The sequence below is a fragment of the Cryptomeria japonica genome, chromosome 3, assembly GCF_030272615.1.
Source record: "Cryptomeria japonica chromosome 3, Sugi_1.0, whole genome shotgun sequence".
In the NCBI taxonomy this organism is placed as follows: domain Eukaryota; kingdom Viridiplantae; phylum Streptophyta; class Pinopsida; order Cupressales; family Cupressaceae; genus Cryptomeria; species Cryptomeria japonica.
In genome coordinates, this window is record NC_081407.1 from 972,473,464 (window position 1) to 972,500,161 (window position 26,698).

Genomic DNA, 26,698 nt, shown 5'->3' on the forward strand with positions numbered 1-26,698 from the left:
AACTTAAGGGTTTGGCTTCTATATTCTCTTATTTTCTCTCTAGGTTGGGGTATTGCAATTGATGAAAGAATGATATGAAGACAAGAACCTAAGCCAAGAGAAGTTGTAGAGTGTTGGGTGCACAAATGGAACCTCTAAAGCTTCAATATAAGAAAAATTCTTTGGGCTTGTAGGGAGTGTGGATGCAACAAAGAAACTTAGTATTTTGGCTTATAATGCCTTGGAATAAATTCACTAGCCTATTCGAACACTTAGGGGCATAAGGGCAATGACACCACAACTCTCACAAAAGGGTTCCAATGAAGAACTAACAACCATTTGGAATCCAAGTGGGGATACTTAAGTTGGCTAGAAATCTAAATCAAAATCACAATTATGGAAGAGATCAAGAGCTAACATGGGTAGGTTGAATTAGGAATCAACTAAGCTTGAAATCATAAGCTAAAAATAATGGAGAAATGACGAATTGAAATTTTTCGCATGTCAATTTAGAATGTTGAGATTGCCCCTTTTACTAATGTGGTCACCCCTTTTGTCAGTAGAGGTTGTCTAGATGACCCTTAGGATGCTCTAGTGACGCCAAGGATGCTTGAGTGAGCCCATCGCTTGAAGGGTGAAAAAATAGTTTATGAAAAGCATGAATGTTAAGACGAAAGATTAGGGAGGCCAAGAGAAAGATAAAGAAGAATCTTAAAGACTAAGTAGATTCCTCCATCAAGATTAGAAAAACTTATAAGAAAATTTTGTTCTCACCACTCAAATAATGCATTAAATTGCTAAATCATCATTAGACAAACATTTATTCTTAAAACAACTTTAAACACTCATAATATCCAATAACAACATATTTTAATCATATAAAAACAATGATTATATAAAAACAATCATAATAGTAATCAAACTTTAAACATTAAAATTAGTCATGTGCAATGTTTGGCCAATTTTCTTTAAATTATTTACACCTATCCACCATTGAATAACAGCATTTTAGTACTTGTAATATCTACCTCTTGTCGGCTCTAACTTGTAGCAGACGGTGCATAATTACATGTTAACTTCCCTTTAACTTGCTATTCCGTATAGAGGCATTTTTGTCCGAAGCCCGTAGAAAATATAGAGGCAATTTGAAAAATTCCTTCCACGTTACAAATTTCCGTAGCTTTGAACTTAAATAATTCAAAAATTTCATTAAAAAATCAGCGGCTTCATAAATGGGGTAAATGAATACGGATGATCCACCGCTCACGGTAGCAAATTTTTCAATCCCTTCGACTCAGTAAGCCCTTCCATGGGACCGACAAATTTTTAAAAAGAAGTTAGCAGAAAACAGAAATAAGAGTTGGAATGGAGTTTCCAACTGAATTTGCACGGACCCACAGTTTGCACGCTTGCTCTGCGCTATTCCCCTCTCTTTGTGCTTGTTCAATTGCAGAATTCTCGTGTTTACTAACCGTTGTCACGAAGCACTGTATTTCCCCCTTCCCCTGCATATAAATCCTTCAGAATTGATACCGCCTATCATGGAACAGAATTTTGTTTCTTAGCTGTTCACAGCTTATTATAAAATAGAATTCAGTTCCTGCATTTATTGCTCACCATTTCTATAGGAGGAGATCACCGTGATTTAGTGGTCAGCGTTTATATGTTATTATCCTTCCAAATTTTAATCTCCGGTGGACAAGGAGATTTAAGGGATTTCCTGATTTGTGTACCACCGCCATGGTAGTCTGTAAATGCCACAAGGTGTGTTTTATTTTGTTTTCTTTTTGTTCTTCCGGGGTGTTTCAATTGTCTGTATCTGTTTTATTCAGATTATTCTTGGAGAAATTTTTCTCTTTTCGCTTTTGGGTTTGGTGAATATTAAATTCCCATTGTCTTATCAGGCTCTGCTTACCCATTTTTTAAAATTGGGTTTATGATAAGGCACTTTTAGCTGTTTAGAGCTTCTCTCGAATTTGTTATTAATTGATCAGGTAAAGTTAGTGTTTTTCTGAAAAAGAATCCTATTGGCTGTCTATGTTGGGAATGTTTCCATTTCTGTACCCATCATGGATAATGGTATCTGCCAATTTGCTTTTTACAAAGACAAGGAACTGGTATTATTGAATGGGTTAAACTACAAACTATTAGTGGTTTCAGAGGATATTATTAAGAATTGCTATGATGATTTATTTGGATTGTGTTTTGCAGGCAACAAAGCTGTATTGCTTTGTACACAAGATGCCTGTTTGTGGGGATTGCCTTTGCCAGCCAGAACACAGTACATGTGAGGTATGCAATATATTTTGATGTATATATGAAAGTGCTTCAGAAAATTTGCAGTCAAATATTTTTAATTTTTTTATTTGGGCATCAAAACTGCAGATAAAAACATATTCAGAGTGGGTTGTTGATGGCGATGGGGTCGATGAGTTGTCCCCCAAGTGTAGCTTATGCTCAGAAAATATATGTGCTACTCACCCTGTTATTCGGCTAAGCTGCTTGCGTAGGTTTTGTTTTTCAACCTTTCCCGCTTATGCATTATCTCCATGATTCTACAGCACAAAGTAAAGGAAGACTTTCTGAGCAGAACACTAATAGAGGATTTTCTGTTTCAGATATTTTACACACAGGTTGTTTGCTTGATCTTTTGCAAAGCCCCCCTTCTGAAAAGGGGTATACATGTTCTTCATGTGGGTCACAGGTAACTATTTTCGTTTCTCTTATTCAGGGTATTTAGCATCAGCATATCACGTTTCGTTCTCTAGCTGCACGATCGCACAAGTGTTTTTGATGTGTTTGATTTGTATTCTTACAGGAGCATGCATCCATTTTTGCAGATTATCTTCTAGTTCTTGTAAAGTTCTAAGATTCACAAACAGTTCCTTTCATAACATGCATAAAATATCCCAGGAACTCGCTAACTTATAAAAATAACTCGGAAGGAAATTCTTGGCTATTTGAAAATCCCTTCAATTTGATTTTTATTGTACATCTGTTTTATGCATTCTCCGTGCACCGCAACAGGATTTTATCCTGTAGTGGGTTTTCAATATTCTTTATAATAGTGTTCTGGATATTCAAAACTAGAACAGGTAATTAATCCTATTATAGGAATCCTGTGAATTTAACTAATTTTTTTTCATCAGATATGGCCTCCAAATAAGCATCTGGTGAATTCCAGCTCTGCACTTTGTAAGAGAATTGAGGACCTTCTTGTTCAGGTATGCACTGTTATGTATTACAGGTAGCTCATAACTAGGTCTTTGAATTTATGCCGATGCATGAGCAGGAAGCTGATGATAAAACATTTTGTTGAACGATGACTCATCACCGTATATTTTTTTTAAATTTATTTTGCCCACTGGGACTAGATGTATAAGAGCTGGGATAATAAACTAGACGGTCTAATGTGCTCAGAAGATTTTTTCCTCCGTTGCAGAGTATAAAATTGAACATGAATTCTGAGGCATTGTTACCATTACGTTCAGAATCATCATTGAACTCGACAGACAAGTGTAATGATGAAAAGTTTCTGGTGCCTAATCTAGCACCTGAAGTGACAGTTCCTATTCCAGTGACATCTCTTGCAACATTACATGGGGACCAGCCTATACTCCAAATGTTGGTAAAAAATAACATTCACAGTGAGAGAAATTTCTCAGCAGAAAATGGGAAAAATATATCAATATCAAGTAGAGTGATCGATATTGAACCTGCAAATTCTATCTCAACAGAATTTGTTGCCAAAGCTGTTGGAAGCCCAAAGCTTTCTGTAAGTGTTCATGCTCTGTTGTTTCTTACCACGAATGCCCTTCAAGGGTTTATAAATGTCTTTGTAGTTATGGATCTGTAGTGCATTGAAATTTCTTATTTGCTAAACATTGCAGAAACTGCTATCCCGGAAACTTTCTAGAAATGACAGGAAAACTAATGAATTTCGTTTTGAAGATGATACTGATAAAGGGGGCAAGTATACACCAAGAGGTTAGTATTTTCTGTCCAGAAGAATCTTTAACAAGCAATAGGAGCTAATTGTATCGGTCATATTGAGTATGGACCAACAGTTTTATATTTTAAATAATATAGCCTTTTGTTACATGTGAATAGAACTACCAAATTAAATATGCTGTGCTAGGTTACATACGGCAATTAAATAGGGCAGATACAAAGGGAATTGATCATGCCTATAGGTCACACATAAAACAGGGAATTGTTTTTATGGTTGAAATGTTCACCATGTTATATTATATCTGAGATGCAGTTCCTAAGAATAGGAAGAATCTGAAATTTATAAGATATACCTTGCTAAATCTTAAGGGGAGATTCATTAAATTACCTCCTTCAGTTATTCTATGCACTGGTATTTTTTAATATGCTTAGATGATGACCATCTGTATATATAAATGCATTTTGCAGGTTCTCAAATAGAATCTATGGAGTCTTTGTTGCAAAGCAATTCACCAAAAAAAATGATTCTTCCTGTAACAGCACCAACACAATACAAAGAAACTGATTCTCACCTGAATGATTTAAGTAATGGGCGGTTTCGCAGATACAGACCTACTGCATCACTTGACCCAAGGAAAATCCTTTTTATTTTTGCAACACTGTAATAGCTTAACCTTGCCTTCTCATTTTTATTTCTATTTAACTTTATTGCTTCTTCAATTATTGACTGGTCTCATCTTTTACACGAAGTCACTGTTATACCTTTATTTTCTGCAATCTGCAAGCTAGGAAGGATGCTTTTAACATACACAACTTGACCAAGCAATCTCATGAAGAAAGATTGCTTTCCGGAAAGGGTTCTGACAAGTATTTATTGATGTACACCATCTTATTTATTAAAAGATTACTTCGTTCTACTCATTATTGCAAGATTAAGGTTAGACAATCAAAAAGGATAAATGCAGTCTTGTGCCACAGGCCCACAAGCAATGGTTTGCATTGTTTTGTTCACTAGTTATATGAACATGTTGCTCTGATGGTAAGAAGCTTAGGTCGCAAGATTTTCATCCTGCATGTTTATAAAGACTGGAAGTGGCTGTTTACTTTTCAATTTTGAAGCCAAACCTCCAATCCTTGTTAATTATAAACCAGAAAACCTAATATGCAAAGTTTTATTGGTTGTGAGCTGTAGTACCTCTCAACAAATTGGTTATAAAATAGTTTTTTGGCCATTTCCATCTGTTCTCAGAATCTCAAGGGAAATTCATATCTCATGAGTCATAGCCATGAAATCTATATGTTATAGCTTGCCCTGGTGAAAACAATGAAAGTCAGTCTTTAGATGTCATTGACACGAGCAGTTAGTTAAACATGTGACTGGTAAATACTACACTGTCTAGACTAATCTTCGTTTTCTTTGGTGGCAATAGTTGTTCAAGGTGTATGCAAGTTAAGTGTGATGATCTTGAAGGCAACCTTTGTTTTCTTGAATATAATTATTCATACCTTGAGATTCTGTCATAAATAGGTGCATTGCTTCTACATTGTCTATAATATTATTCAGTGTCATTTAAACCTCACACGGTACTTTACTTTCACTAAGTATGAGTGATTGAGATTGGGATAAAGATGTAGATTTGTTTAAGGATCATGAACTTGCTGGTTGATTATCATCTAAAGTAAATCTCAAGTCTTAAGTGCCTTAAGATCTTAAGTGTATGGGTTTTCTTTTTCACAGTTGCCAAGTTGTTAGGAACCTGCTTTTTTATGATCTAAGTTGGTATATTATTGAAGAACCTCATTATTGGTTTTGGTTTTTACAGCTCCAGCATGGGAACAATGATACTTATATATCTTACCCTGACAGTTGGTAAAATGGACAAAAATCTTTTACAAGTAGATGCGCAATGAATCACTCCTTGCAAGACTCATGCAGAACGATTGTGGACATGCATGCATCATATATTTCAATCAGTCCTTATGGGATAATTAGTACGATGGATTGTTCAGATGATGTTCACAGGAGAGGAAACACAATCTATCAATGTGATTCATTGAATCGATGTACATAGATGTATATTTGGCAAATGAGCAGCAAAAGAGATGAAGTATAGCTTCATTCGCGGATTTGTATTCACATGATAGACTGATTTCAACAATTAGTGTTTTATTGCTGTGAAAAGAAATTTTGTTAGGGAAAAACATTTATTTTAACATTTTCTATGCTGGAATCACTGCATTATTGGGGAGGCAATTGTTTTCATCTATGATCTATCAAATATACAGGAAATAACTTGAGTTCCCTGTTGAAAGCTACAAACTCTTCCAAGGTCTTATCTGTTTACTAAATGAAAAACAAATGATATATGTGTATATTTATCTAAATCTAATTAAGCTGTTTTACCACATTAAACTTTGAAATCTTAAACTTCGATCATATTGATCACTGGCCTCAAGCTACTTTTAATGAGAAATAGCCTTTTCGAATAGAAAGATCCTAATAGAAGTAAAAGCAGGCCTACTGCCTTGTTCTTGTGTTTGGGAATAGTGTATTAGAGCCATGGAATTCAGCATACGTGAGGCCTTCAACTTGTAACGATGATCACAGCATTTTAGGGAACCTATTTTATCCTAAAACCCCAAACAACAATCTTATATTACTAACTCTTTAATTTACATTTGGAAAACACAAATTGTAGAAATATACAGAGTGCAGGCTGCTATCAAGCTTTTAAAACTTCTGCCAAAAACATATTTTCAGAAAGCACTTTATTCAAACAAATTACCTTGCAGTGCATGCTTTTATCAGCATATGATTTTGGAAACCAAGAAGAACAAACTTTGAATGTTCAGAACGTTTTTCTAAATGAAGTTGCTTCCTTCTAGCTCTTGGTACAAGTCAATACAGAGAACAGTTTATAGCTGTGTGTACGATACAATAATATGGGTTCAAAGGCACGCTGTGGATTTTCTAAAATCAATAAATCCTGGCAATTATGGGTCACATTTACATATGTAGACATGATACATCTGCACAACAGACTAAATAGATGCCTTGTAGGATTTTTAGTTAGTAATTACTAATTTCTGATTGGCATTGTAATTACTAGTTAGTAATTACAATAAAGTTCCTTTTTATAACAGCCATCTTTTTAAGCCATTGAGACAACAAATGTGGAGAAGTGAATGCGCCAAGAGCAGAAAGAAATGCATTTAAAACATTGTTGGGCTCGTTTCTCTTTTCCAGTATAGTGTGAAATGAGTATCTCTGTTTTTATTGTCAATCAGTATCAAAGGTTCCAATGCAGCCAAGAGGGCCTAGTTGATGATAACAAATCAGAACTTTTATTTCCTTAATCTATTGAATAAATTTTTGAAAGTAAACCATCCAGTTTCCCTTTGGGCCTTTTCCTCGCCACTTTTTCCCTTCTGCACAGATATGGGTTGAACAGAACAAAAATCAGAAAATACAGCCAATTTCCCTAGATTCAAAATACACCAACCCCTGTTGAAATGGTTGGACAACATATTAACAAGGTGCTACATGAGAAGGTTAACAATGGCAGGAAATTTCACTGAAAGCAATAGTTTTCTCACACAATCTTTTTATTCAGTCATACAATGGGCAGTTCCGGACAGGTGCAATAAAGTGGAACTATGGTATTGGAAAATCAAGAAAGCACTTACTTTTTGGTTTGTTGGTCATGCTAGTTGTCCTCTATGGGTGTGAGGTTTGGCGAGTAGCATGTCAAACCTCAAATGGAGAGACAATTTGAAAGAATCCAAAAACATTTAAGCACCAGCAGTCTTAAAGTTAAATCTGCAATTCCTTATCATTTTTTTCTAAGTTGCCGGTTCGGGTTCTAAGAACCCGGTACGCCGGTATGGCAAAATTTTGAAAAGGGGTTTGGGTTCGTTTGGGTTCGTTAGTACAAAAACATGTAAAATTTATATATATATATATATATTTTGATATTTGTGAAGCCTATAAGCATGAATTAAAATATGCATGTCACATAGCATCATATGAACAACAAAACAAACATAAATTTGTAATCATAGCATCATGATCATACAATAATTGATAATAGCATCATATACATCAAGTTTAATATCAAAATGACAAAATATTTAAGTATCATTGTTTCAACTTTCAACAATATAAACTTAAAGTTTAATCATCAAATGGATCATCTAATTCTTCATCCTCCTCCTCCTCCTCCTCCTCCTCATTGACATTGACATTACATGAGCCAATGCCACTTGCACTTACACTATAAGTTGGCTCAATTTCCGAGTCATCAAGTGTCAATGCAAGAAGTTGAGAAGCAGGAGCATCCAAATCAGTATGCTCTGGCTCTATATCCCACATCTTTGTTTCCCCTTGTGTGTAGTCATGTTGTTTGTGTGAAAGAAGACGTAGGTTGGAATGCACATATACTAAATTCTCCGCTCTTTTTGATAGCAGCCTATTGCGCTTTACTGAGTGGATGAAAGAGTATGTGCTCCAATTTCTTTCTGAACCAGATGAACTAGCAACCTATGAAGACAAAGTAAACAATTAAAGTTATACATTAATAAAAATAAAATTACTAGCAACCTATGAAGACAAAGTAAACTATAAATAAACTAAAACTTGTAAATTTAAAATTTTAATTAATTAAACTTACTTGTGATAAAACTTTTATAGCGAGGGGTTGTAGGTGTTGGAAGCATGTGCCATGGAAGTACCACCAGCTATGAGCATCTTTCTTGGATCTATGACGAAGTGCATCAACACTTAGACCATTCCCATTTGCGAATTCTATGAACTCATTTGTAACAACATCTCGCAAATCATCATCGGGATATAGTCTAAGAAATGCTGCCTTATACCCATCAGATACTTCTAGATCTCTCCATGGTGGAATCCTTCCTGGTTTATCAAGAAACTGATTGCTATAGTACTTAGGTGTCAAGGCATAGGCAAGAAGGTGCAAAGGAGTGGTCATCTTATTCCACCTCTCTACAATAATTACTTCCAGTTCTTTGAAGAATTTCTCCTGAGGATCATTCTCTTTTTCATTTATAGTGATCTTTATGTTTTCAAGCATTGAATCAATGCCATCATAAATCTCACCTATGCAAGGCCTATCCATGTCTGTATAGCGAATCATGCTCATGATGGGCTCAGTGATACTTAGGAGATATGTAACAAGATCGCACCATTTCTCATTCAATATTCTATCCCTAATTTTTTCTGCCCTCTCAGTGCTACTTTGCTTCCATACAGTCCAATTGGTGCTGATCACCATATTGCATAGTGCCACTCTAACTTTCACAAGTCGTCTTAAGACGATTGTGTTTGATGCAAAACGGGTCTCAGCAACCTATAACACAAATTAATGCCAAATGATTAAAAAATAAAGCCAAACTTTAAAGAAGAATACACAATATAGCTTACACAATGATATTATTAACATTGAAAATTCAAAAAAATCAGAAAATGTAAAATTAAATTACTATTTCACTTACCTTCAATAGCTCCAAATTTGAATAGGTTCTAAAAATCCCTTGAGACATGTGGTGGTTTGTGATGAACATCTGGATGTCCTCAGCCTCTGTATACACATCTCTGATCCATTTTATTTTTTGCCCAATCCTTTGTAGCATAAGATTGAGTGAATGTACCTCAGAAGGTGTCCAAAAGATGTGATCATAGCGTTGCTCAACCAACAAACCAGCAGCTCTACAATTTTTTGCATTGTCCGTTATGACTTGGACAACATTGCGAGGTCCCACAGACTCAATGGCAGAGATGAGAATTTCTGCAATAAATTGGCCATCTTTTATTTGGCCCTCACAATCCACAGCTCTCAAAAACATTGCCCCTTTACGGAACACCGCTATGACATTGATCAAGGGACAGTTTTTAGCATCTTTCCACCCATCTGAAACAATTGTTACACCTGTCTCAACCCATGAATCCCTTATGGGTTTCAATGCATCTTCAACCCTCTTCACCTCTTTCTCCAATAATGTTCCACGTACCTTCTCATAACTGGGGCCCTTATACCCTCTTGGTGCCTCATTAACACTTTTTATCATTTGCTTCCAATATGGGGAGCGAACAACATTGAATGACAACCCATTTGCATAAATGCACCTTACTATATCTTGATCAGCATTGTCTCTACTCTCATTTTGGAATGCGGTTTCTAAAGGCCCTTTTGTTCTTTTACGTGTCAAGGGTGGTTCACTTTGAGGTTCATTTGTGGCAAAGAAGGGGTGGTCTTCTACTACAATACTGGGATTAGAAGGGCCTTGCATTCCCCTTGTTTTCTTTGATGCGGTTTGGTTCAATCTACGGGCTTCCCTCTCTTCTGCCGCCTCATGCTCCCTAATATATTTCATCACTATCTCATCTGGTATAGGTTTACTATTTTTTCCAGGGCATTTTTTGATGCCTCTTCCTTTTATTCCACACAAATGTCCTACCACCCGATAATATGAACTATTACGTTCAATATTACATCCATGGCATTTCCAACGGAATCCCCCACCTCCCGGAAGTTGTTTTATAATGTCCACATATTTCCATAAGGGAGAATTTGGATCATTTCTTTGTTTTGCAATTATTTGTTCATTGCCAATGGAGGAAGATGTAGATGCCATTCTAGTTCCTATGGCAAGAAATAAAATAAACATATTCAAAAACAAAAACTAAATAATGAAAAAAAATTCAAGTTTCATGTTTGAAAATTTGTGAAACAAAAAAAGTTGGAAAAAAATGTTTAAAAACCTACCTCTTGCAGCCAATGGAAGCTTGAAAATGTATGGAAATGATGCTGCAACACTTGTTGAAGCTTCTAAAATCAGTCTTCAACTCCTCCTCTTTGATCTTGGAAGCCAAATTTTCTTCAAACTTTCTTCAACCTGCTCTCATAAAAAATTTGTTTGCAACACAAATGAGGTGAAATGTGTCAATAAAGTGTTTTAGAAGTGTTTTTAAGGTTATGATTTTCACTTTTTAAAAGGCGGAACTGAAAAAAATTAAAATTTGGTTTGTTTTTTAGCTTTATGGGCCGCCCAGCCGCCGGGGTTCGCCTAGGTCCGCTCGGGTTTGATTGGGTTCGACCCCGGGTTCGACTGGGTTCGACCCCCTGGGTTTTTCGAACCCTGGTCAAACCCAGGTCGAACCGGACCCGTACCACGGACTCGGTCGAACCCGGACCCGTACCAGGGCATCCCAGGGGCGAACCCGGTAACTTAGATTTTTTTGGCTGAAACGGGTATATTTCAAATGGAAGCATCAGCAATAATACATTTACTAAGCTACTTAAAAAAATTTAACACATGGATAAACATTGCTGGCCCAAAATGGTTGTTGAGGAGTTAGATTGTAGGAAGAAGACTTGGATGAAGTAGAACAAGAAGTGGATGAACAAATAGGACATTAATCCACAGGAATATTCCAATACCAATGAAGAGATAACAAAGTTTGTGTTAGAAAGAATGTCCCAATACCAACAAAGAGATAACAAAGTTTGTGTTAGAAAAATTCAGAACTACCATGTGTTCAAAACAAATTGGTCGAAATAAAAAACATAATATCAAAGAGTTCAACCCCTTGTAGGAACATGATGAAAAAGCTTAGTTAAAGGCCGCAAGTAAGGGAAAAGCAATGATTTTAGTTGCTCAACTGAGGACTGGGTCCCATTATCTAAGATGTGAGAAAGGCATATGAATGGTCTTCGAGGAAGATTGGGAAGAATGACTTTAAATTTTCTGTAGCAAAGTGTGGTTGAAATTGAAGGACAGCATCATATGAGTATATTCGCATTCAGTTTGGAAACATTTTGTAGGTAGACAGTCTAAATAAGATCTTTGGGGAGATAAGGTTCCACAATATCATAAGTTTCTTAATCAAGATACATATTGAAAGAAGTATTAAATTGAATTAACACTGACTCTCTTAATACCTTAGACTACAATCATTCAGAATTGCTTGTTTTAACACAGTACGATTAAAACACATTAATTAATTTATCAGAAAGATGGTGTATACAGATACCCAAGGAAGGGAAATGGTAGGAAATTGATGACATCTTTCTTCATAATCTTATTAATTTGAAGTTCAGTAAGAGGGAATCATTCAGTCATTTTCAGTATTAAAAGAGAAAGGGCCAATACTTATTTGTCTGGACTCTGAATTCAAACTAACGAATCACAGAAATGGAAAGAGAAGGGTGACGAATGTGTGGTGCAAGGTGTCACCAAACTGATAACGGTCGTCATGGGCCTTATCATCTAAATTAGGTGGACCGACCATACTCTTATCTTTCCGCCTGAGATATCATTTCTGTTGGCCAACAGTAAAAGTCACAAAACATGATCAAATCCTTCACCAAATGCACATGTATATATATTCTTGCCTTCCATTAAAGGGGTGACGTGGCATTTTGACCCATTGTGTAACCCCATTGTAACGCGTGCTGGTAAGTGTTTTGTGCATCGCTCTCGATGATCACCTCAAAATTAACGTCATCGGAAGTTGTGCATTCGATTGATAACGAGGAGTTTAAATCTCTAGAGCTGCATATAACTATGTGTGTAACGGTGAAATTTTAGTACACCCATGCCATATTTTGAATTAGTTTTATACACGTTTATTATATTATTATTATATTATTATTTTGTTCTTACTTTTTCTTTTTCTTTTTATTAATTTAATGCATATTTATTAAATATTATTGTATTTTTATATATTGGCGTTTTATTTTGAAATTATTATTTCCAATGTTTATTTCTTAGTGGTTCAAGTTTGATTTATATTCACGTTTTACTTTGAAATTATTAGTTCCAAGGTTTATTTCTTAGTGGATCAAGATTGATTTGCTTTATCTTAAGGTGTGCAATAATGAATTTTAAATCTACAAAAGCTAAAATACATGTATTGATCTTTAGACTATTTAAGTCTCTTTAATGCATGGAACAATTTCAATGTACTAAACAATTTTGATGCATAGAACAATGTATAATGGTGATGCATAGAATAGTGTATAATGGTGAACTTAATATGTTTGTCATTTTTTAATTTTATTTTAGAAAATAATTTAAATTTATTAATGAGTGCATTTTTGTATTTAGTTTGGTTTATGATTAATTATATGTTCATTACGGATAGGTTACATTTATCAATGGCCATATTACAGGGGGTCAACATTATATTATAGGAAAACAAAATAGAAATTGACTCATTTAAATAGGTGCAACTTTCTTTTTTAAAAATTAAAAATAAATGAGTGAATTTAAAGTTGTAATTTTTTAATTTTTAAAAAATAATTAAAAGAATTTAAATAGTGACAACTTTCTATTTTCTTAGTAATTGCAAATTTGTATATAAATCTCCAATAATCTAACATGATAAGTTTGTTTATTGGATAGTCAATTTTTAAACAAAGGAAACAAAATGGACATATTTGTATTTAGAACATTTACTTTAGTATTGAATTTGATTTGTAAAAATATGGGTATGTTTCTAATTTTCATATAGGATGTGATTTGATTCTAATAATTGCCACTTTCTATTTTTTTTAATTAAAAAAAACATAATTTTTTAAATGAAATAATGGACAAATAAAATAATAATCTTAATAATTATATCTATTTGTGTTTTCTAATATGGGCATGTTTCTAATTTTCATATTGGACGTGATTTGATTTTAATAATTGCAAATTTCTATCTTTTTAATTGAAATATAATAACCTATTTTTTGAAATAAAAACAATTATTTTAAAATTGATATCTATTGTTGATGTTTTTTACTTAAATTTTTTTAAATAAAGTATGCTTGTATTTGAGGAAAAGGATGCAAGAGGATAGAATTAATCTCAATCATATCATTTTTTTTTTTTTTTGAATAAAGGGGTAAAAACTTTTATTGGAAATCAGATACAAGAATTACAAAGAGAACTAGAGACCCAAGGCCCCAAAAATGAACCACAAACCCAACCCAAGATCAACCAACTTCATAACTATCCACATCCTCAGCAAAAATCTTTTGCAAGTCCTGACAGTAATCCGAGAAGAGATGCTCCCAACGTTCAACTTTCCAATCACTACCATGTTTTAAGGCCCACTTAGCCAAACAATCAGCTGCTCTATTCCATTCACGAGGAATGTGGATGAAAGAAACTTGCTCCATTAACAAACTAATATGAAGAATCTGATGAACAATCCTTGCCAGCTACCAATGAATCCCACTCACCTTCTACTTTGTCAACAAGTTAACAATAATTTGTGAATCCAATTCGCAGATAACCTTCCTTCGTCCCAACTCCCAAGCACGCTCTAGGGCATAGAGAATTGCAAATCCCTCCATAAGATTATTGGACTGCTGCCCTTTATGGACCACAAAGAAGAAGACCACCTCCCCCATATGATTCCTACCAACCCCAGCAGGGCCTGGGTTACCCCTAGAGGAGCCATCAGTGTAAATCTTGATAAACTCATCTTGAGGGGGCATCCACCTTCCCACCCTTTGAACCTTCTTCATAGCACGTCTACCTCTCCTAACACAAGATGAGGTGGGAGACAACTCCTGTAGACCCAACCTACTCACAATACCTGCCTCATCTCTATCTAGAGGAAAATTCACCTCTCATTTAGCTTCCACCGTCTCCCGAATCATAACAATGATTCTATTCCACACTTGTTGAACTAACAGTCTGACCTCACGAAAGATCCTCTTGTTCCTCTCGAGCCAGATTTGCCACAGTATGAAAATGGGCCCAATATACTAGACAGTCTAGAGGAAGGAGGACAAGATAGGAGGTATGCACAAACTGCTCCAAAACTCCACCAGAGAATCCGCGTGAACACAAGGATGCTTCCACACCCCCCACTAGTAATGCCAAATAAGCATAGAGAAGGGGCATCTGAAGAACAGGTGTGAGGAATCTTCCTCCCCATTGCCACACAAAGCACAAATGGAAGACCCCAAGAATCCCCGCTTGCGAATATTGTCCCAAGTTAGGCATTTGTTCAAAGCCAAAGTCCAAGCGAAGCAGTTACACTTCAGTCAAGAAAAATTATTCCACACATGTTTCCACCAATGCACCTCTCTTCCCTCCAGTCTTTGGTTCAACAGTTCTCGGTATCCACTAGCCACAGGAAAGATGCCCTTAGGATTCGGAAACCAAGCAAGTCCATCCCTACCCTTTAGGGAAATACAATGTCTATTCGCTAGAATGCCATGTAACTCAGCACACTCTTCCTCCATCCCAGCAACTGACCACTCATTAGGAGCCTTCCATCGCTCTAACTCCAACCGCCCACACCTATAACCAGCCTTGAAGTCACTCACCCTTGACCACCCTACCTCCAAAAAACTCTGGAAAAGATTCTCAAGGTTAGGAAATTGATCAAGGATGGGGGGGTATCCATCCCAAGAGTCGTTCCAGAAAAGAACCTCTTCCCCCCTCCCGCAAATCCAAAAGAATCCTTCCTTAATTAGAGAAGCCCCCTTATTGAGAGTACACCAAATTGTTGAGCCTTTTCCCTCAAGCGGATATCTTGGAATTTCCTCCATCAGGATCCTCTGCATATATTTGTAGGCCAAAATCCTAGCCCAGCCTTGATCCTGCTCAACACACCACCTCCAGTACAATTTAGCTGCTAGAGCCTCCCTAAATAAAATAGACTTCCTTAAACCAAGCCCCCCCAGCTGCTTCGGGCTACACACCAAGTCCCAATTGACAAGACTCCATTTGGACGAGGATAGATTGCCTGCCCATAAGAATTGCCTTGCCAGAGAGTCCAATCCCTTCAAGAACCACTTAGGAGCCACTTGAAGCATACATCGATAAATCGGAAGAGCCTGAACCACCGACTAAATCAATCGAACCCTCCCAGCAAAGGATAACCATCTATTTGTCTAGTGTTAAACCTTCGTGCAAAATTTATCCAAGATACCCTGCCATGATTTCCTAGGAGGGTTACTAGGAGAAATAGGAATACCCAAATAAGACAAGGGCAGAGAGTCAACTTGGAATCTCAAGATAAGGGCAATCCTCCTTTGAATAGTTCCAGGAGTGTTGAAGAAGAGGATAGAAGATTTATCCTCATTGATCAACAAGCCCGAGGCCGCAAGATAAACATCCAAAACCTTATGCAGATTAGTAGCTTCTCTGATCTGAGCAAGTCCCATCAGGGTCGTGTCATCAACAAACTGCAAATGAGACTGCGGCTGCAAGTCATTACCCCAAATCCAACCTTGAATAATACCCAGACCCACATTATGCTTAATCAGCCTCCCCAGACCCTCAGCTAGAAGAATGAATAAGGGGAAAAGGGTTCCCCCTGTCGAAGACCCCTAGAATCACCAAACAACCTAGTATGATCTCCATTGATTAGCATAGAGAAAGAGGTAGACGTAACACAACTCATAACACATTGGATCCATTCGTCAGCAAAGCCAAAAGCCCTGAGGATCTTCTGGAGGAAGGACCAACGAACTCTATCGTAAACCTTAGCGATATCCAACTTAATAAACATAGCTTTTTCCTTGGAGGTTTCCATAGACTGAATAGTCTCCGTAGCAATGACCACACCATCCAAGATTTGGCGCCCTTCCACAAACCTGCTCTGCTCCTCAGAGATAATATCCCCCAGACACTTCTTCAACCTATCTGCTATCAGCTTAGATATGATCTTATAAATCACATTGCAGAGAGAGATAGGACGGAACTGGCCTAACCGGTCAGCCCCATCACACTTGGGGATTAGAGCAATGAAAGTCGCATTCAAAGCCTGAAGCATCTGCTTATTCCTCTGGGACTCCTGAACTACTTCCAATAAGTCCAGTTTGATAATATCCCAGAAATCTTGAAAGAATTCAACCGAGAACCCATCCGGTCCAGGAGATTTTCCCTTCCTCATGTGAAAAACAATCTTCTCTAGTTCTTCTAACAAAATAAGACCCATAAGCTTCTCATTCATCCCCCTAGTAACTAGAGAAGGAATGCAATCGAGAACTTGATTCTCCTCCACTGATTCCCCCTGAGAATCCTCACTGAAGAGGGACCGAAAATACTATAAAGACTCCCTAGAGATCTCCTACAAGGATAAAAAATGCTCACCTCTATCATTGACCAGAATAGGAATGGAGTTTCCATGTCTTCTTGCTTTCACTGAGTTGAAGAAGAAAGCTATGTTCTTATCCCCCACTTGAAGCCAATCGATATGAGCTCTCTATTTCCTGTATATTTCTTCCCTAAGCTCCCATTCCTCTAAAGCCTTGACAACCCTGTCTTCCTTCCTAAACAAGGCTTTAGACAAACCATTCTCTCTGATTTCACTGGTGATGCCATTCAACACTATTTGAGCAGCTTTATTAGCATGAAAAATGTTCTCAAAACCTTGACAGTTCCACTGTTTAAGCTGAAAGTTAACAAATTGCAGCTACTTGGCAAAAGTGTACATAGCAGTGCCAAAGGCAAGCCTCCCTTTCCTCCACCACTCTGTTACAAGAGTCTGCAAAGCAGGATCCCGAAGCCACATAAGTTGAAATTTGAAAGAAGGAGAGCGAGCAACTCGAGCAGAAGAAGAAACCATCTTGATGGCCCAGTGGTCTGACCCTCTCCAGTCAAGAATCTCAGAGCTTGTGGACCACCCCCCACCAACCCAAAAACTAGAAACAAGAATCGATCCAACCTCTCTGCAATCCAATACTCCCCCACCCTCCTATTGTTCCAAGTGAACAAACCATTACCAAGCTTAATGTCAACAAGATGCAACGATGATATACTATCCCGAAAAAGGAAAGAAGAAGTTTCCAATCGCATAACACCCCCCTTATTCTCACTCAATTCAAGGATGACATTGAAATCGCTTGCCATAATCCAAGGATGAAAAGGGACCAACCTTCACATACAAGAGATATGAGACCATAAGTTCTTCTTACCCTGAAGATCTATGGGGGCATAGATGTTAGTAAACAAGATATATTCCCTTGTCTCAAGACTAGAGATAACCATAGATAACGAAGATCTAGAGGCAACCCACTAGACAGGGCGAATCCTTAAAGGGTTCCTAAGATAGGCCACCCCTCCTGAGGAGCCCACAACCCCAATACAATGACACTGGCTTCTCCCCCATAACTTTGGCACCAAATCCATCATACTTTCCACAGAAAGTTTTGTCTCCTGCAAGAATAGGATATCAGGAGAATGACTCCTTATCAACTCCCAAACAACTTTTTGTCTAGGGCCACTATTCGAGCCCCTCACATTCCATGATAGAACAATCATTTTGGGGGATTGGAAAAATGAGAATCTAGAGTCTTTACTGACCTTGACTCAACCAAATTCTCCCCCATCAATTTGATCTTCTCCAAATCCTTATTTCTTCCAACCTTTGAAATCTTCTCCGCTGGTCCTTTCTTAATGTCCTTCTGATGGAGACCCAAATGTAAGGCCATCTTGTTACTTTTGGCCCCAACAGATTCCAATTTTTGAGCTGCAGGAGAAACATCCCCCCCAGCTAACTCCACTACAACACTAGAAATGGGCCCCAACTGAGCCACTACTGGCAGATCCATCTCCATTTACCGACTCCCAACAATTTGCAGAGCCTAGGTTGAGTCCCAATTCACACTACCATTGACCAACCCTGATGCACCTTGATCCAAAGGAGTTAACATAGGGTTCACCTCCTGTTGGGTAAGGTCATCCAAGGCTTCAAATCTGTTAAAGGTATCCTCCTCCCGTCTCTCCTGTAGGGGCCTCTTTTGTCCCTGATTCTTGTTCTTTGTCTTAATTGGGACAAAACCATCAGTACCCACAACTTCCACAATCATGGCAACTTTTCCTTTGTTAGCCCCATCTATGTTATGGGTCGACTGTTGAGGTTGGTGCACCACCGGTGTATACCTAGGACACTTGCACTGCAAATGACCACACTCATGACATAGACGACACCAAAATGGTAAAGTCTCATAATCCAGTTGTTGAACCCAAGAATAAGAACCCACACACATATCTATAACATCTAGCAGGGGCTTACTAAGATCAATTTCAACACAAATACGTGCAAAGGTCATTAACTTTCTCCCCAAGGTTTGCGTTGAGGCTCCAAATAGCCCCCCAAGCATTGAAGTGAGAATCCGTAGCACATCCTCCCAACAACATTCCACCAGAAAACGCGGTAAACGAACCCACACTAGGACCCTATTTAGGAGCTCCTTCGAAGGGTTGAACCCCACATGCCAAGGTTTGATGAACAACCCCACCTGGTTGTAAAAATACAACCCTCATTCAAAAACCCAATTTCGATCCTCCATGTAGTTGAAAGTAACCATGAAGTAGTTGTTTGCTAGCAACATAATCTCCATTTCCCCTTTCGGTGCCCAAGTCCTCTGAGCCCAGTTCTCCAAAAACTGTAGAGAAACCCTCATCCCCAAAAACTTGCAGTATAACGAGTGTTTAGAAAAGTAATCAACATCTTCCGCTATCATCTTCGGAGGAATAATCAACCTTGGTCTCTCGCTGCACCTCTCCAGGAAGCCATTAATCTTCGAGATCCGAGAGCCACCAGCACTACTAGCCTCGAAACCTGAGGCATAAATGTTATTATCAAAGGTCTTGACATTTTGGGATAAAGATTTCAAACCCACTGCAGCACGAAAATCCATATCGAGAGACAACTTCAAAGCCTCTCCACTAGTTCTAGACATAGAACCACGCAGAAAGCCCACCCCCCGAAAGGAAATGAGCAAGGACTCCACAACCCCTGCAAGAAGACACACACCTCCCCTACCAAGCTCCACCATAGGACAGATTGAACCCCCACCGCCCTTCCCCGCAAGCAGACTGCGAATCCGCAGGAACCCCGAGCCCCTACCTCCCGCAACACCACCCACCACCCGTAGCCACCAAGCCTTCTGCAGCACCCACAACCCCGTTACCAACCCCTCCTGCAGCACCACCCACCACTCGCAAGCACCTCTCTCCCACCGCCGCACCAGCATGCAAGCACCACTCACAAGCTAGGGCTGCGATGCCCTAGCCTGCGCACAAAACCCTCCACGTACAACTCTATTCTCCCCCTCCTCAATCATATCCTTACATTTATATTAATTTAAAAAAAAATCTTTTATGATAAAAAATAAAAATAAATTTTAATATTATTAATTTGAAAAAATGTGCATAAAAGTAAAAATATATCTTTTATTATTTTCTTCTTTTGATAACAATATATTTTATATTATCTTTTATTAAGATATTTTATGCTTTTTTAAGTTTTCTTTTTTATCGATAAAAGTCTATATTTATATTAACAGTATTAAGAAATTACATAATCTTCATATATCATACTCGCAATCTCACATTCTGAATTTTACAAAATTACATCCTCTCCTCCAAAATTGGATTCCCAACTACAAACCCAACCTAGAAATAATATAAGTATCTATTACAATATCAACACAATATATACTATAAACCCTAAAACTTAAGTCTTGCTTTTGGCAAGTCTACCCATCGTATACACAAAAATTTAAGAGCTTCAACTAAAATCTTATTGCTTCGTTTCCTTGTCACTCGACATCTTGTGCCTCCCCCTGATGATGTTCTCTATCACTATCCACTCCCCATACTAGAAATGGCCTCAATGGAAACATAAACTCTACATCTCAAACTCATTCCCCACTCTTGGTGATGAAGCCTTCTCTTAGCCATGCCATTGTCATCAAGGTCTCCATCCCAAACTTCCATTTTTCCATCACACATTCTTGCATTACCCATTTCACATCCTCCTTTTTACCCAAATCTAGACACCAAGCAAAAAACATTGAGTCCATGTCCATGTTCGTGTAGTATCTAAGCTCAGAATTCATGTATTCTTCCCCCATGAACTTGTCAACAATCCTTAGAAAACGTGGCTTCTCTATCTTGAAAATATTCTTCATCCTTTCTTTTGAAATCTTCCCCCACAAAGACAAGTTGTTGCTTGTCCATCAAGAGAGAAAAATTAGCCCCCATTAAATCTTTTCCAAACCCCGACTCTCATTGCAAACACCGCACCCATTCTTCCTTCACTGCCTTCCAAAAAAAAAAGTTACAAACCTCTTGAGAATGAGCATTTAAAGAAAATAAATCATTACCCGAACTGATTCCTCTGCTTCGCACATATTTGCCACCTCTTTCTATAAATGATTGCTTGGTCCTTGTAGATCTCCCAACGACTATGTAATGCAAGCTATGTTCATCCACCACACTTCAAATTTTGCTCGTTCCTTCTCACGCTTGGATAGACTCCTATCCCATCAATCATTTCTTTGATCTATCCTAACTTCATCGACCAAATGCAACCCTCTAAAGTCATCCCACCATTCCATCAAATTAACATTGCTATTAAGACACCCCTAGTTCGATAGTTTGTTTGCCTCCTTATTTCCTTCATGCTTGATGTGGGAGAATTTAATTATCTTTATAAAATTGTTTATTTTCCAATTTTGGGCTTCACCCTTTGCAATTGAATCACTTGGGAATCACCTTCAAGCTGAAGCTTAAAAATTGAGAGTTGGGAAGCGAGATTAATTGCAAGGATAACTACTTGAACTTTCACCTCATTGTTGGTTCCCCTTCTAGTTTTTGAGCATTGATTGCAAGAATGTTACTATCTTCATCCCTTGACACACATCCCGCATTAGAGGGGCCAAGATATCCTTTTGACGCTCCATCAAAGTCAATCTTAATCTACCCTTTCTTTGACATTTGCTAAATGACTTCTGCATAAAAAAATTGAGTTGAATTAACCCAAGAAGGCCCTAGACTCTATCCTTTTTTTTTGTTTCAAAAAAGGAAAAGAAATATTAAAAGAAAAGAATTAGCTTTATTCTAACTATTTACTTTTTTAATATTAATTTTTCATTAAATTTATAATTTATTTTAATTATTTATCTTTTTATAAAATTATAAATAATAATTAAAAAATATTAAGATTAATTTACTTTATAATATTATTGCAGTAACATATTTTTTTGTTTTTAGAATAATTATATTTGGAATTAAAAATCTATCTTTTATGTATCCTCTTAGTACCATCTTCTTTTGATAACAATATCTTTTAATGCTATTTTCTTTTATTAGGATATTTATCTTGTTTTTAATTTATTTTAATTATTCTTCTTCTTTTTCTTAGGATTAATTTTTATTAAGTTAATATTAGATCATTTTAATTATTTTTGTTTTCTTATGAAATTACAAAAATTATATATACATATCGTCGAGCAGAGAATTTTATTAATATAATATAAAAGTTTACATAGTTTTGCTGATACCAAAGCAACCAAAACATATTCTGCTTGCATTCAATAACAAAAGAGAAACCCCCAAATAGCTATGCAACTATTTTCTAATATGGGCATGTTTCTAATTTTCATATTGGATGTGATTTGATTTTAATAATTGCAACTTTCTATCTTTTTAATTAAAATATAATAATATAACTTTTGAAATAGAATAATAGACAAATAAAACAATTATTCTTAATAATGATATCTATTGTTGACATTGTTTACATTTTTCTTCTAAATATATGTATGCTAGTCTTTGAGGAACATATGCAAGAGGATAGAATTAATCTCAACCATATCCTTACACATATTGATTTTTTTTTTTTAAATAATAAAAAATAAAAATAAAAATTTAATATCATTAATTTAAAAAAATGTTCATAAAAGTAAAAATCTAACTTCTATTATTATCTGTAGCGTCGTAAATTGTCACCAGCTCAATTTACACCTCATGTTTGTGCCCCTACTTTAGCTTGTCCTATCCTCATCCCCTTTCTAGGTCCATTTGTGCCTATTCTCCAACTTTGAAGCCGCAAATAGCCTTTTGTGGATCCTACCATGGGATACCCACCCTCTTTCAACATTGTTTTGGTCTCGATTGTGGTGGGACCAGGGCATTTCATGCCCTAGCTTGGCCATGATGCCCCAAAACGCCATGGTCTCACTCAATTGGGCCCCAATTTGAAATAGGGTAGGGGCTATATCTCATCAATAAGTTTTTATCCCCATTGCTACACATGATCGTTGTAGTTCGGCCTAATTGATAATTTACTTAGAAACCCCTATATAAAGACATTTTATCAACCTATTTTCATCTAACAATCTAAGCAATCTAAGACTTGTGCATCCGTGAAGCATTCATTAAACATTTTTAGAGATCTTCAAGGTTGCATATTCTTCATCAACCATTGTGGTGCAAAACTATATAAATCTCATGCAAGCATGTGTGTGTGATTAGGGTTTTGTGTTTGTCATGCCATTTCATACAACATTTGTGATTACATCCAAAGAGCAAAACACCATCATCAACAATTGCAGATCTGAGGTATATCTATTTAGTATTTATTTCAGTATTTGTATTATTTAATTCAAGGTTAATTCCTAAACTAGGGGTTGACTTAGGCAAACCCCTATTCCTAACAATTTCCCCCTTTTTTTGTGTGCAGGAAATAGGTATAGAGCCGCGTTTGGGAACAGATCTGTGACAGCTTATTTTGCCCAAATCTAAGCCGGTGTCTCCGTACGACATCTATAGCTCACTGTTTCTGCCCTATCTCTTCAATAATCACATATTTTGCCCTAATCTTCAACAATCCAATTCAATTCAATTTAGGGAGGAGAAAGCCCTATCCAAAAAACCAGGAATTTAATCAGAATCTTGATCTTTTAAGGCTAGATATATTGGATTCCTCCTCCCTAATGTAATGGTTAATTAGGCAATTTAGTGGTTTTATTATCTTAAAAGCAACTTGCATGAGACTTGAACTTGTACCACCATATCAACACGGCTTGCAGCTTACCGCCGCACTACGGGGTGAATGCCCGTCACCCCAACCGCCTCCCCCTACATATATACATAAATACATATACATATATTTATATATGCAATATAGCATAAAAGTTTACATAATTTAGCTGATACCAAAGCATCCAAAACATATTTTGCTTGCATTAATAACAAAAGAGAAACCCCCAAATAGCTATGCAACTATTTTCTAAAAAAGAAAGGTCCTAAGCCTATACATTTGACATTACAATTCTACACCAGATCATCAAAACGGAGCTCAAAATCCTTACCATGACCATTGTCACAACCCGTCACACCATCCCAAAGTAGATCACCGACAAAACCATTCATTCGAATAGTAGGAGATCGGGTTCAAAATAGGGGAGCTCGTTGAGACCATTGCGTTTTGTAGACACCAAAAAGAATAAAAGAGGCCACACCAAAGCCGTCCTTCATTCTCCTTCAAAGAAGTCCCCATCCGCAACCAGGTTCACAAAGTGGAAAAGTTAGTCTAAATTATCCACTACATCAATGGACTTGATTTTCTTGATGGTCCAATGGCGGTGACGACCCAGAGCTCTATCACCCAAGTCAAAAATGAATGGTTGACACTGAAACACTGCGTCTAGGAGAAATAATTTAGGAATGTCTTTCACCCATGGGATTCCAACCCTGAGCTCAACCTACACAATGACATCAATATCGTTGATCAAGATGTTTGACTTAAAAATATCATGCAAAAGCAGAAGGATATCAACCTTTCGACCACCCAAGTCTGAAATCTAGCCCAAGAAAGCCATTTGACGCTTCTCAGAATGTAACCTAACGCGAGTATCCATATCTCAGAGGAGAGAGGAGCAGACCAAAAATTTATTCTAAATTAAGGTGGAGGAAGACAAATGTGAAAATGCCGACCCAATTTGAGTATAAAAGCTTGTGCTCACACAAATTGCCACCCAACCTTAATAAATATTCTTAGCATCACATACCCTCAATTCACCCTCTAATCTCCTTAATCTGCCACTCCATTGATCATGATGTAGTCCCAACGCCACAACCACGTGCAAAAGCCTCCACTCAATGTCCTCACTCAATGTCCTATCCAGAGAGAGGACATAGTGACTTTCTAAATGAAAGAAAGTATGATTGTCCGAGACACTAGCAATTTTTTGGTCGTGGTTAAATTGGTTCCAAAAAGTCACGAAAAATCAATAACACAAAATTTATCAAAAAATACAGATTGTCGATCATGATCAGCAGAATTAGTTATGACTTTGATTTTTCGAAAATTTTCGAAATGGTCAATAACATGAAGTTTATAACCACTTTTTGGAGCTAGTTTAGTTGCATCCCAATTTTTTGGATGTGATATGCCCCCTCATTTGCTAATCTGTTTGCCTCCAAATTTCCTTCCCTATATATGTGGCTTGTAGTGAAATTGTCCAATTTTGTAATTAATTGCATTGTTTTTTCGAATAATGCTCTTAATTTCTAGTTCGGTGTTGAGCCCACTTTGATTGCATTGATAGCAATAGTGGAATCACCTTCAATCTCCACATTTTTAATTTGTAATTCTATGCATAAGATTAGGCCATGAATCAAAACCCTAAATTCTACCTCATTATTGGTCCCATTTGGAAGAGGTTTAGACAACACTCTAAGGACATATCCATTCCAATCTCGAACTATATATCCAGCACCTGAAATACCCAAACTCCCATTGGAGGCACCATCAAAGTTTAACTTGAACCATCCAAATTGTGGAACAGTCCAAGAGATGTTTTTTTTGGATCATCCTCAATATGTTCTTTTTGTCCAATCCATGTTGGCACTTTCAATCCATTCCACGCTAGTCTCGTTTTTGCATCCCACTTGGTGAATAAAACCCCTTTCAGAGCATAATTAAGATTTTTTTTTTGGTTCGATAATAGGTATGATTTATTAATTTTGACTCGGGAAAAGGAACCTGGCTCAACCCAGGGATGGATACAATCAGGGGGCCATCTCCCTAGTAGCACAATAAAACACAACCTAACAACAGGTCTGAAATAAACTATAGATAGAAACAACAAATCTCTAATCCCTCCCCTTCTTATTATATCACAGGATCATCTCAAAAGATGTCTTGGGATTCCTCGATTTTTTCCCTCTCACCATTACCCAACCGTTTTCCACCTTAGCAGACTCATCTTGCCATCCTGTTGTCTTAGACTTATCCAAACTCCTATTTATCAAAAGCCTTTCATCATGCTGAGGACCATCCTCCTCCTCATGACCCTCAACAGGGTGTTTCTTCTCCCTTCCATTAGGTGCAACAATAGTCTTCTATTGTTCTCCATTAGGGATGGTAGCTCCAACTTTGTCTAGAGTAGAATCTACAACCTTGAACTCACACCCTCACATGATGAAGAAGGCTGATCCCCACTAACTACCTGAGAAAAACTCTTTAGTTGCTCACCCTTTTTATCAACTTTATAATGGTGGTGGGAAACATATTTCCACCACAAGGCCATATTTTCCTATCTCTTCTTGGCACATTGGGTAGCCATATGCCCAGTCTGAAAACACCTCCTACATCGAAAGGGTAATCCTTCATAATCCAAATGTTGCATCCAACACCCTTTTGAGGTTTTGAGTGCAATTTCTGTTGGAAGCCCATCAGTCAAATTCATCTCCACCAAAATTCGGGCATACGCTGAGTGAACTAGATTTGATGACTCTTCATCAACCATTAAAAAACTACCTAAGGAATCACCTATAGCTGCTAAGCAAGAATCAAATCAGAAATGTAGGGGGAGATTCAAAAGTCTTACCCAAATTGGAACCTTGTCAAAAGTTTCCAAAGTAGGACAAAAGGCTGGGTGCCAGGGTTTCAACATTAAAGGATGCTTATTCTCCCAATTCTAGAAATATTCAAGAAGAA

General features: G+C 37.1%; 1 protein-coding gene across 2 annotated transcripts; it reads left to right on the forward strand.

Moving 5' to 3' along the window:
• Nucleotides 1–1,108: 1,108 nt before the first annotated feature.
• Nucleotides 1,109–6,232, forward strand: LOC131035589 (uncharacterized). Of its 2 annotated transcripts, XM_057967321.2 has the most exons (10): nucleotides 1,109–1,743; nucleotides 1,884–1,973; nucleotides 2,191–2,271; nucleotides 2,365–2,485; nucleotides 2,598–2,683; nucleotides 3,129–3,203; nucleotides 3,422–3,754; nucleotides 3,870–3,966; nucleotides 4,399–4,591; nucleotides 5,754–6,232. In XM_057967321.2, exons 3-10 carry the CDS (start codon nucleotides 2,221–2,223, stop codon nucleotides 5,839–5,841), a joined length of 1,044 nt encoding a protein of 347 aa, XP_057823304.1. In that variant the 5' UTR covers nucleotides 1,109–1,743; nucleotides 1,884–1,973; nucleotides 2,191–2,220; the 3' UTR covers nucleotides 5,842–6,232. The 2 variants fall into 2 exon arrangements, with proteins under 2 accessions (XP_057823304.1, XP_057823303.1); XM_057967320.2 differs by lacking the exon at nucleotides 1,884–1,973.
• The last annotated feature ends 20,466 nt before the right edge of the window (nucleotides 6,233–26,698 follow it).

Bases quoted from the DNA above. Each gene is read 5' to 3' on its own strand.
- LOC131035589 (XM_057967320.2), top strand. From the start codon at position 1,720: ATGGTAGTCTGTAAATGCCACAAG. The intron at 2,684-3,128 runs GTAACTATTTTC...TTTTTTCATCAG, and splicing joins GTTCTTCATGTGGGTCACAG to ATATGGCCTCCAAATAAGCA. The intron at 3,755-3,869 runs GTAAGTGTTCAT...TAAACATTGCAG, and splicing joins TTGGAAGCCCAAAGCTTTCT to AAACTGCTATCCCGGAAACT.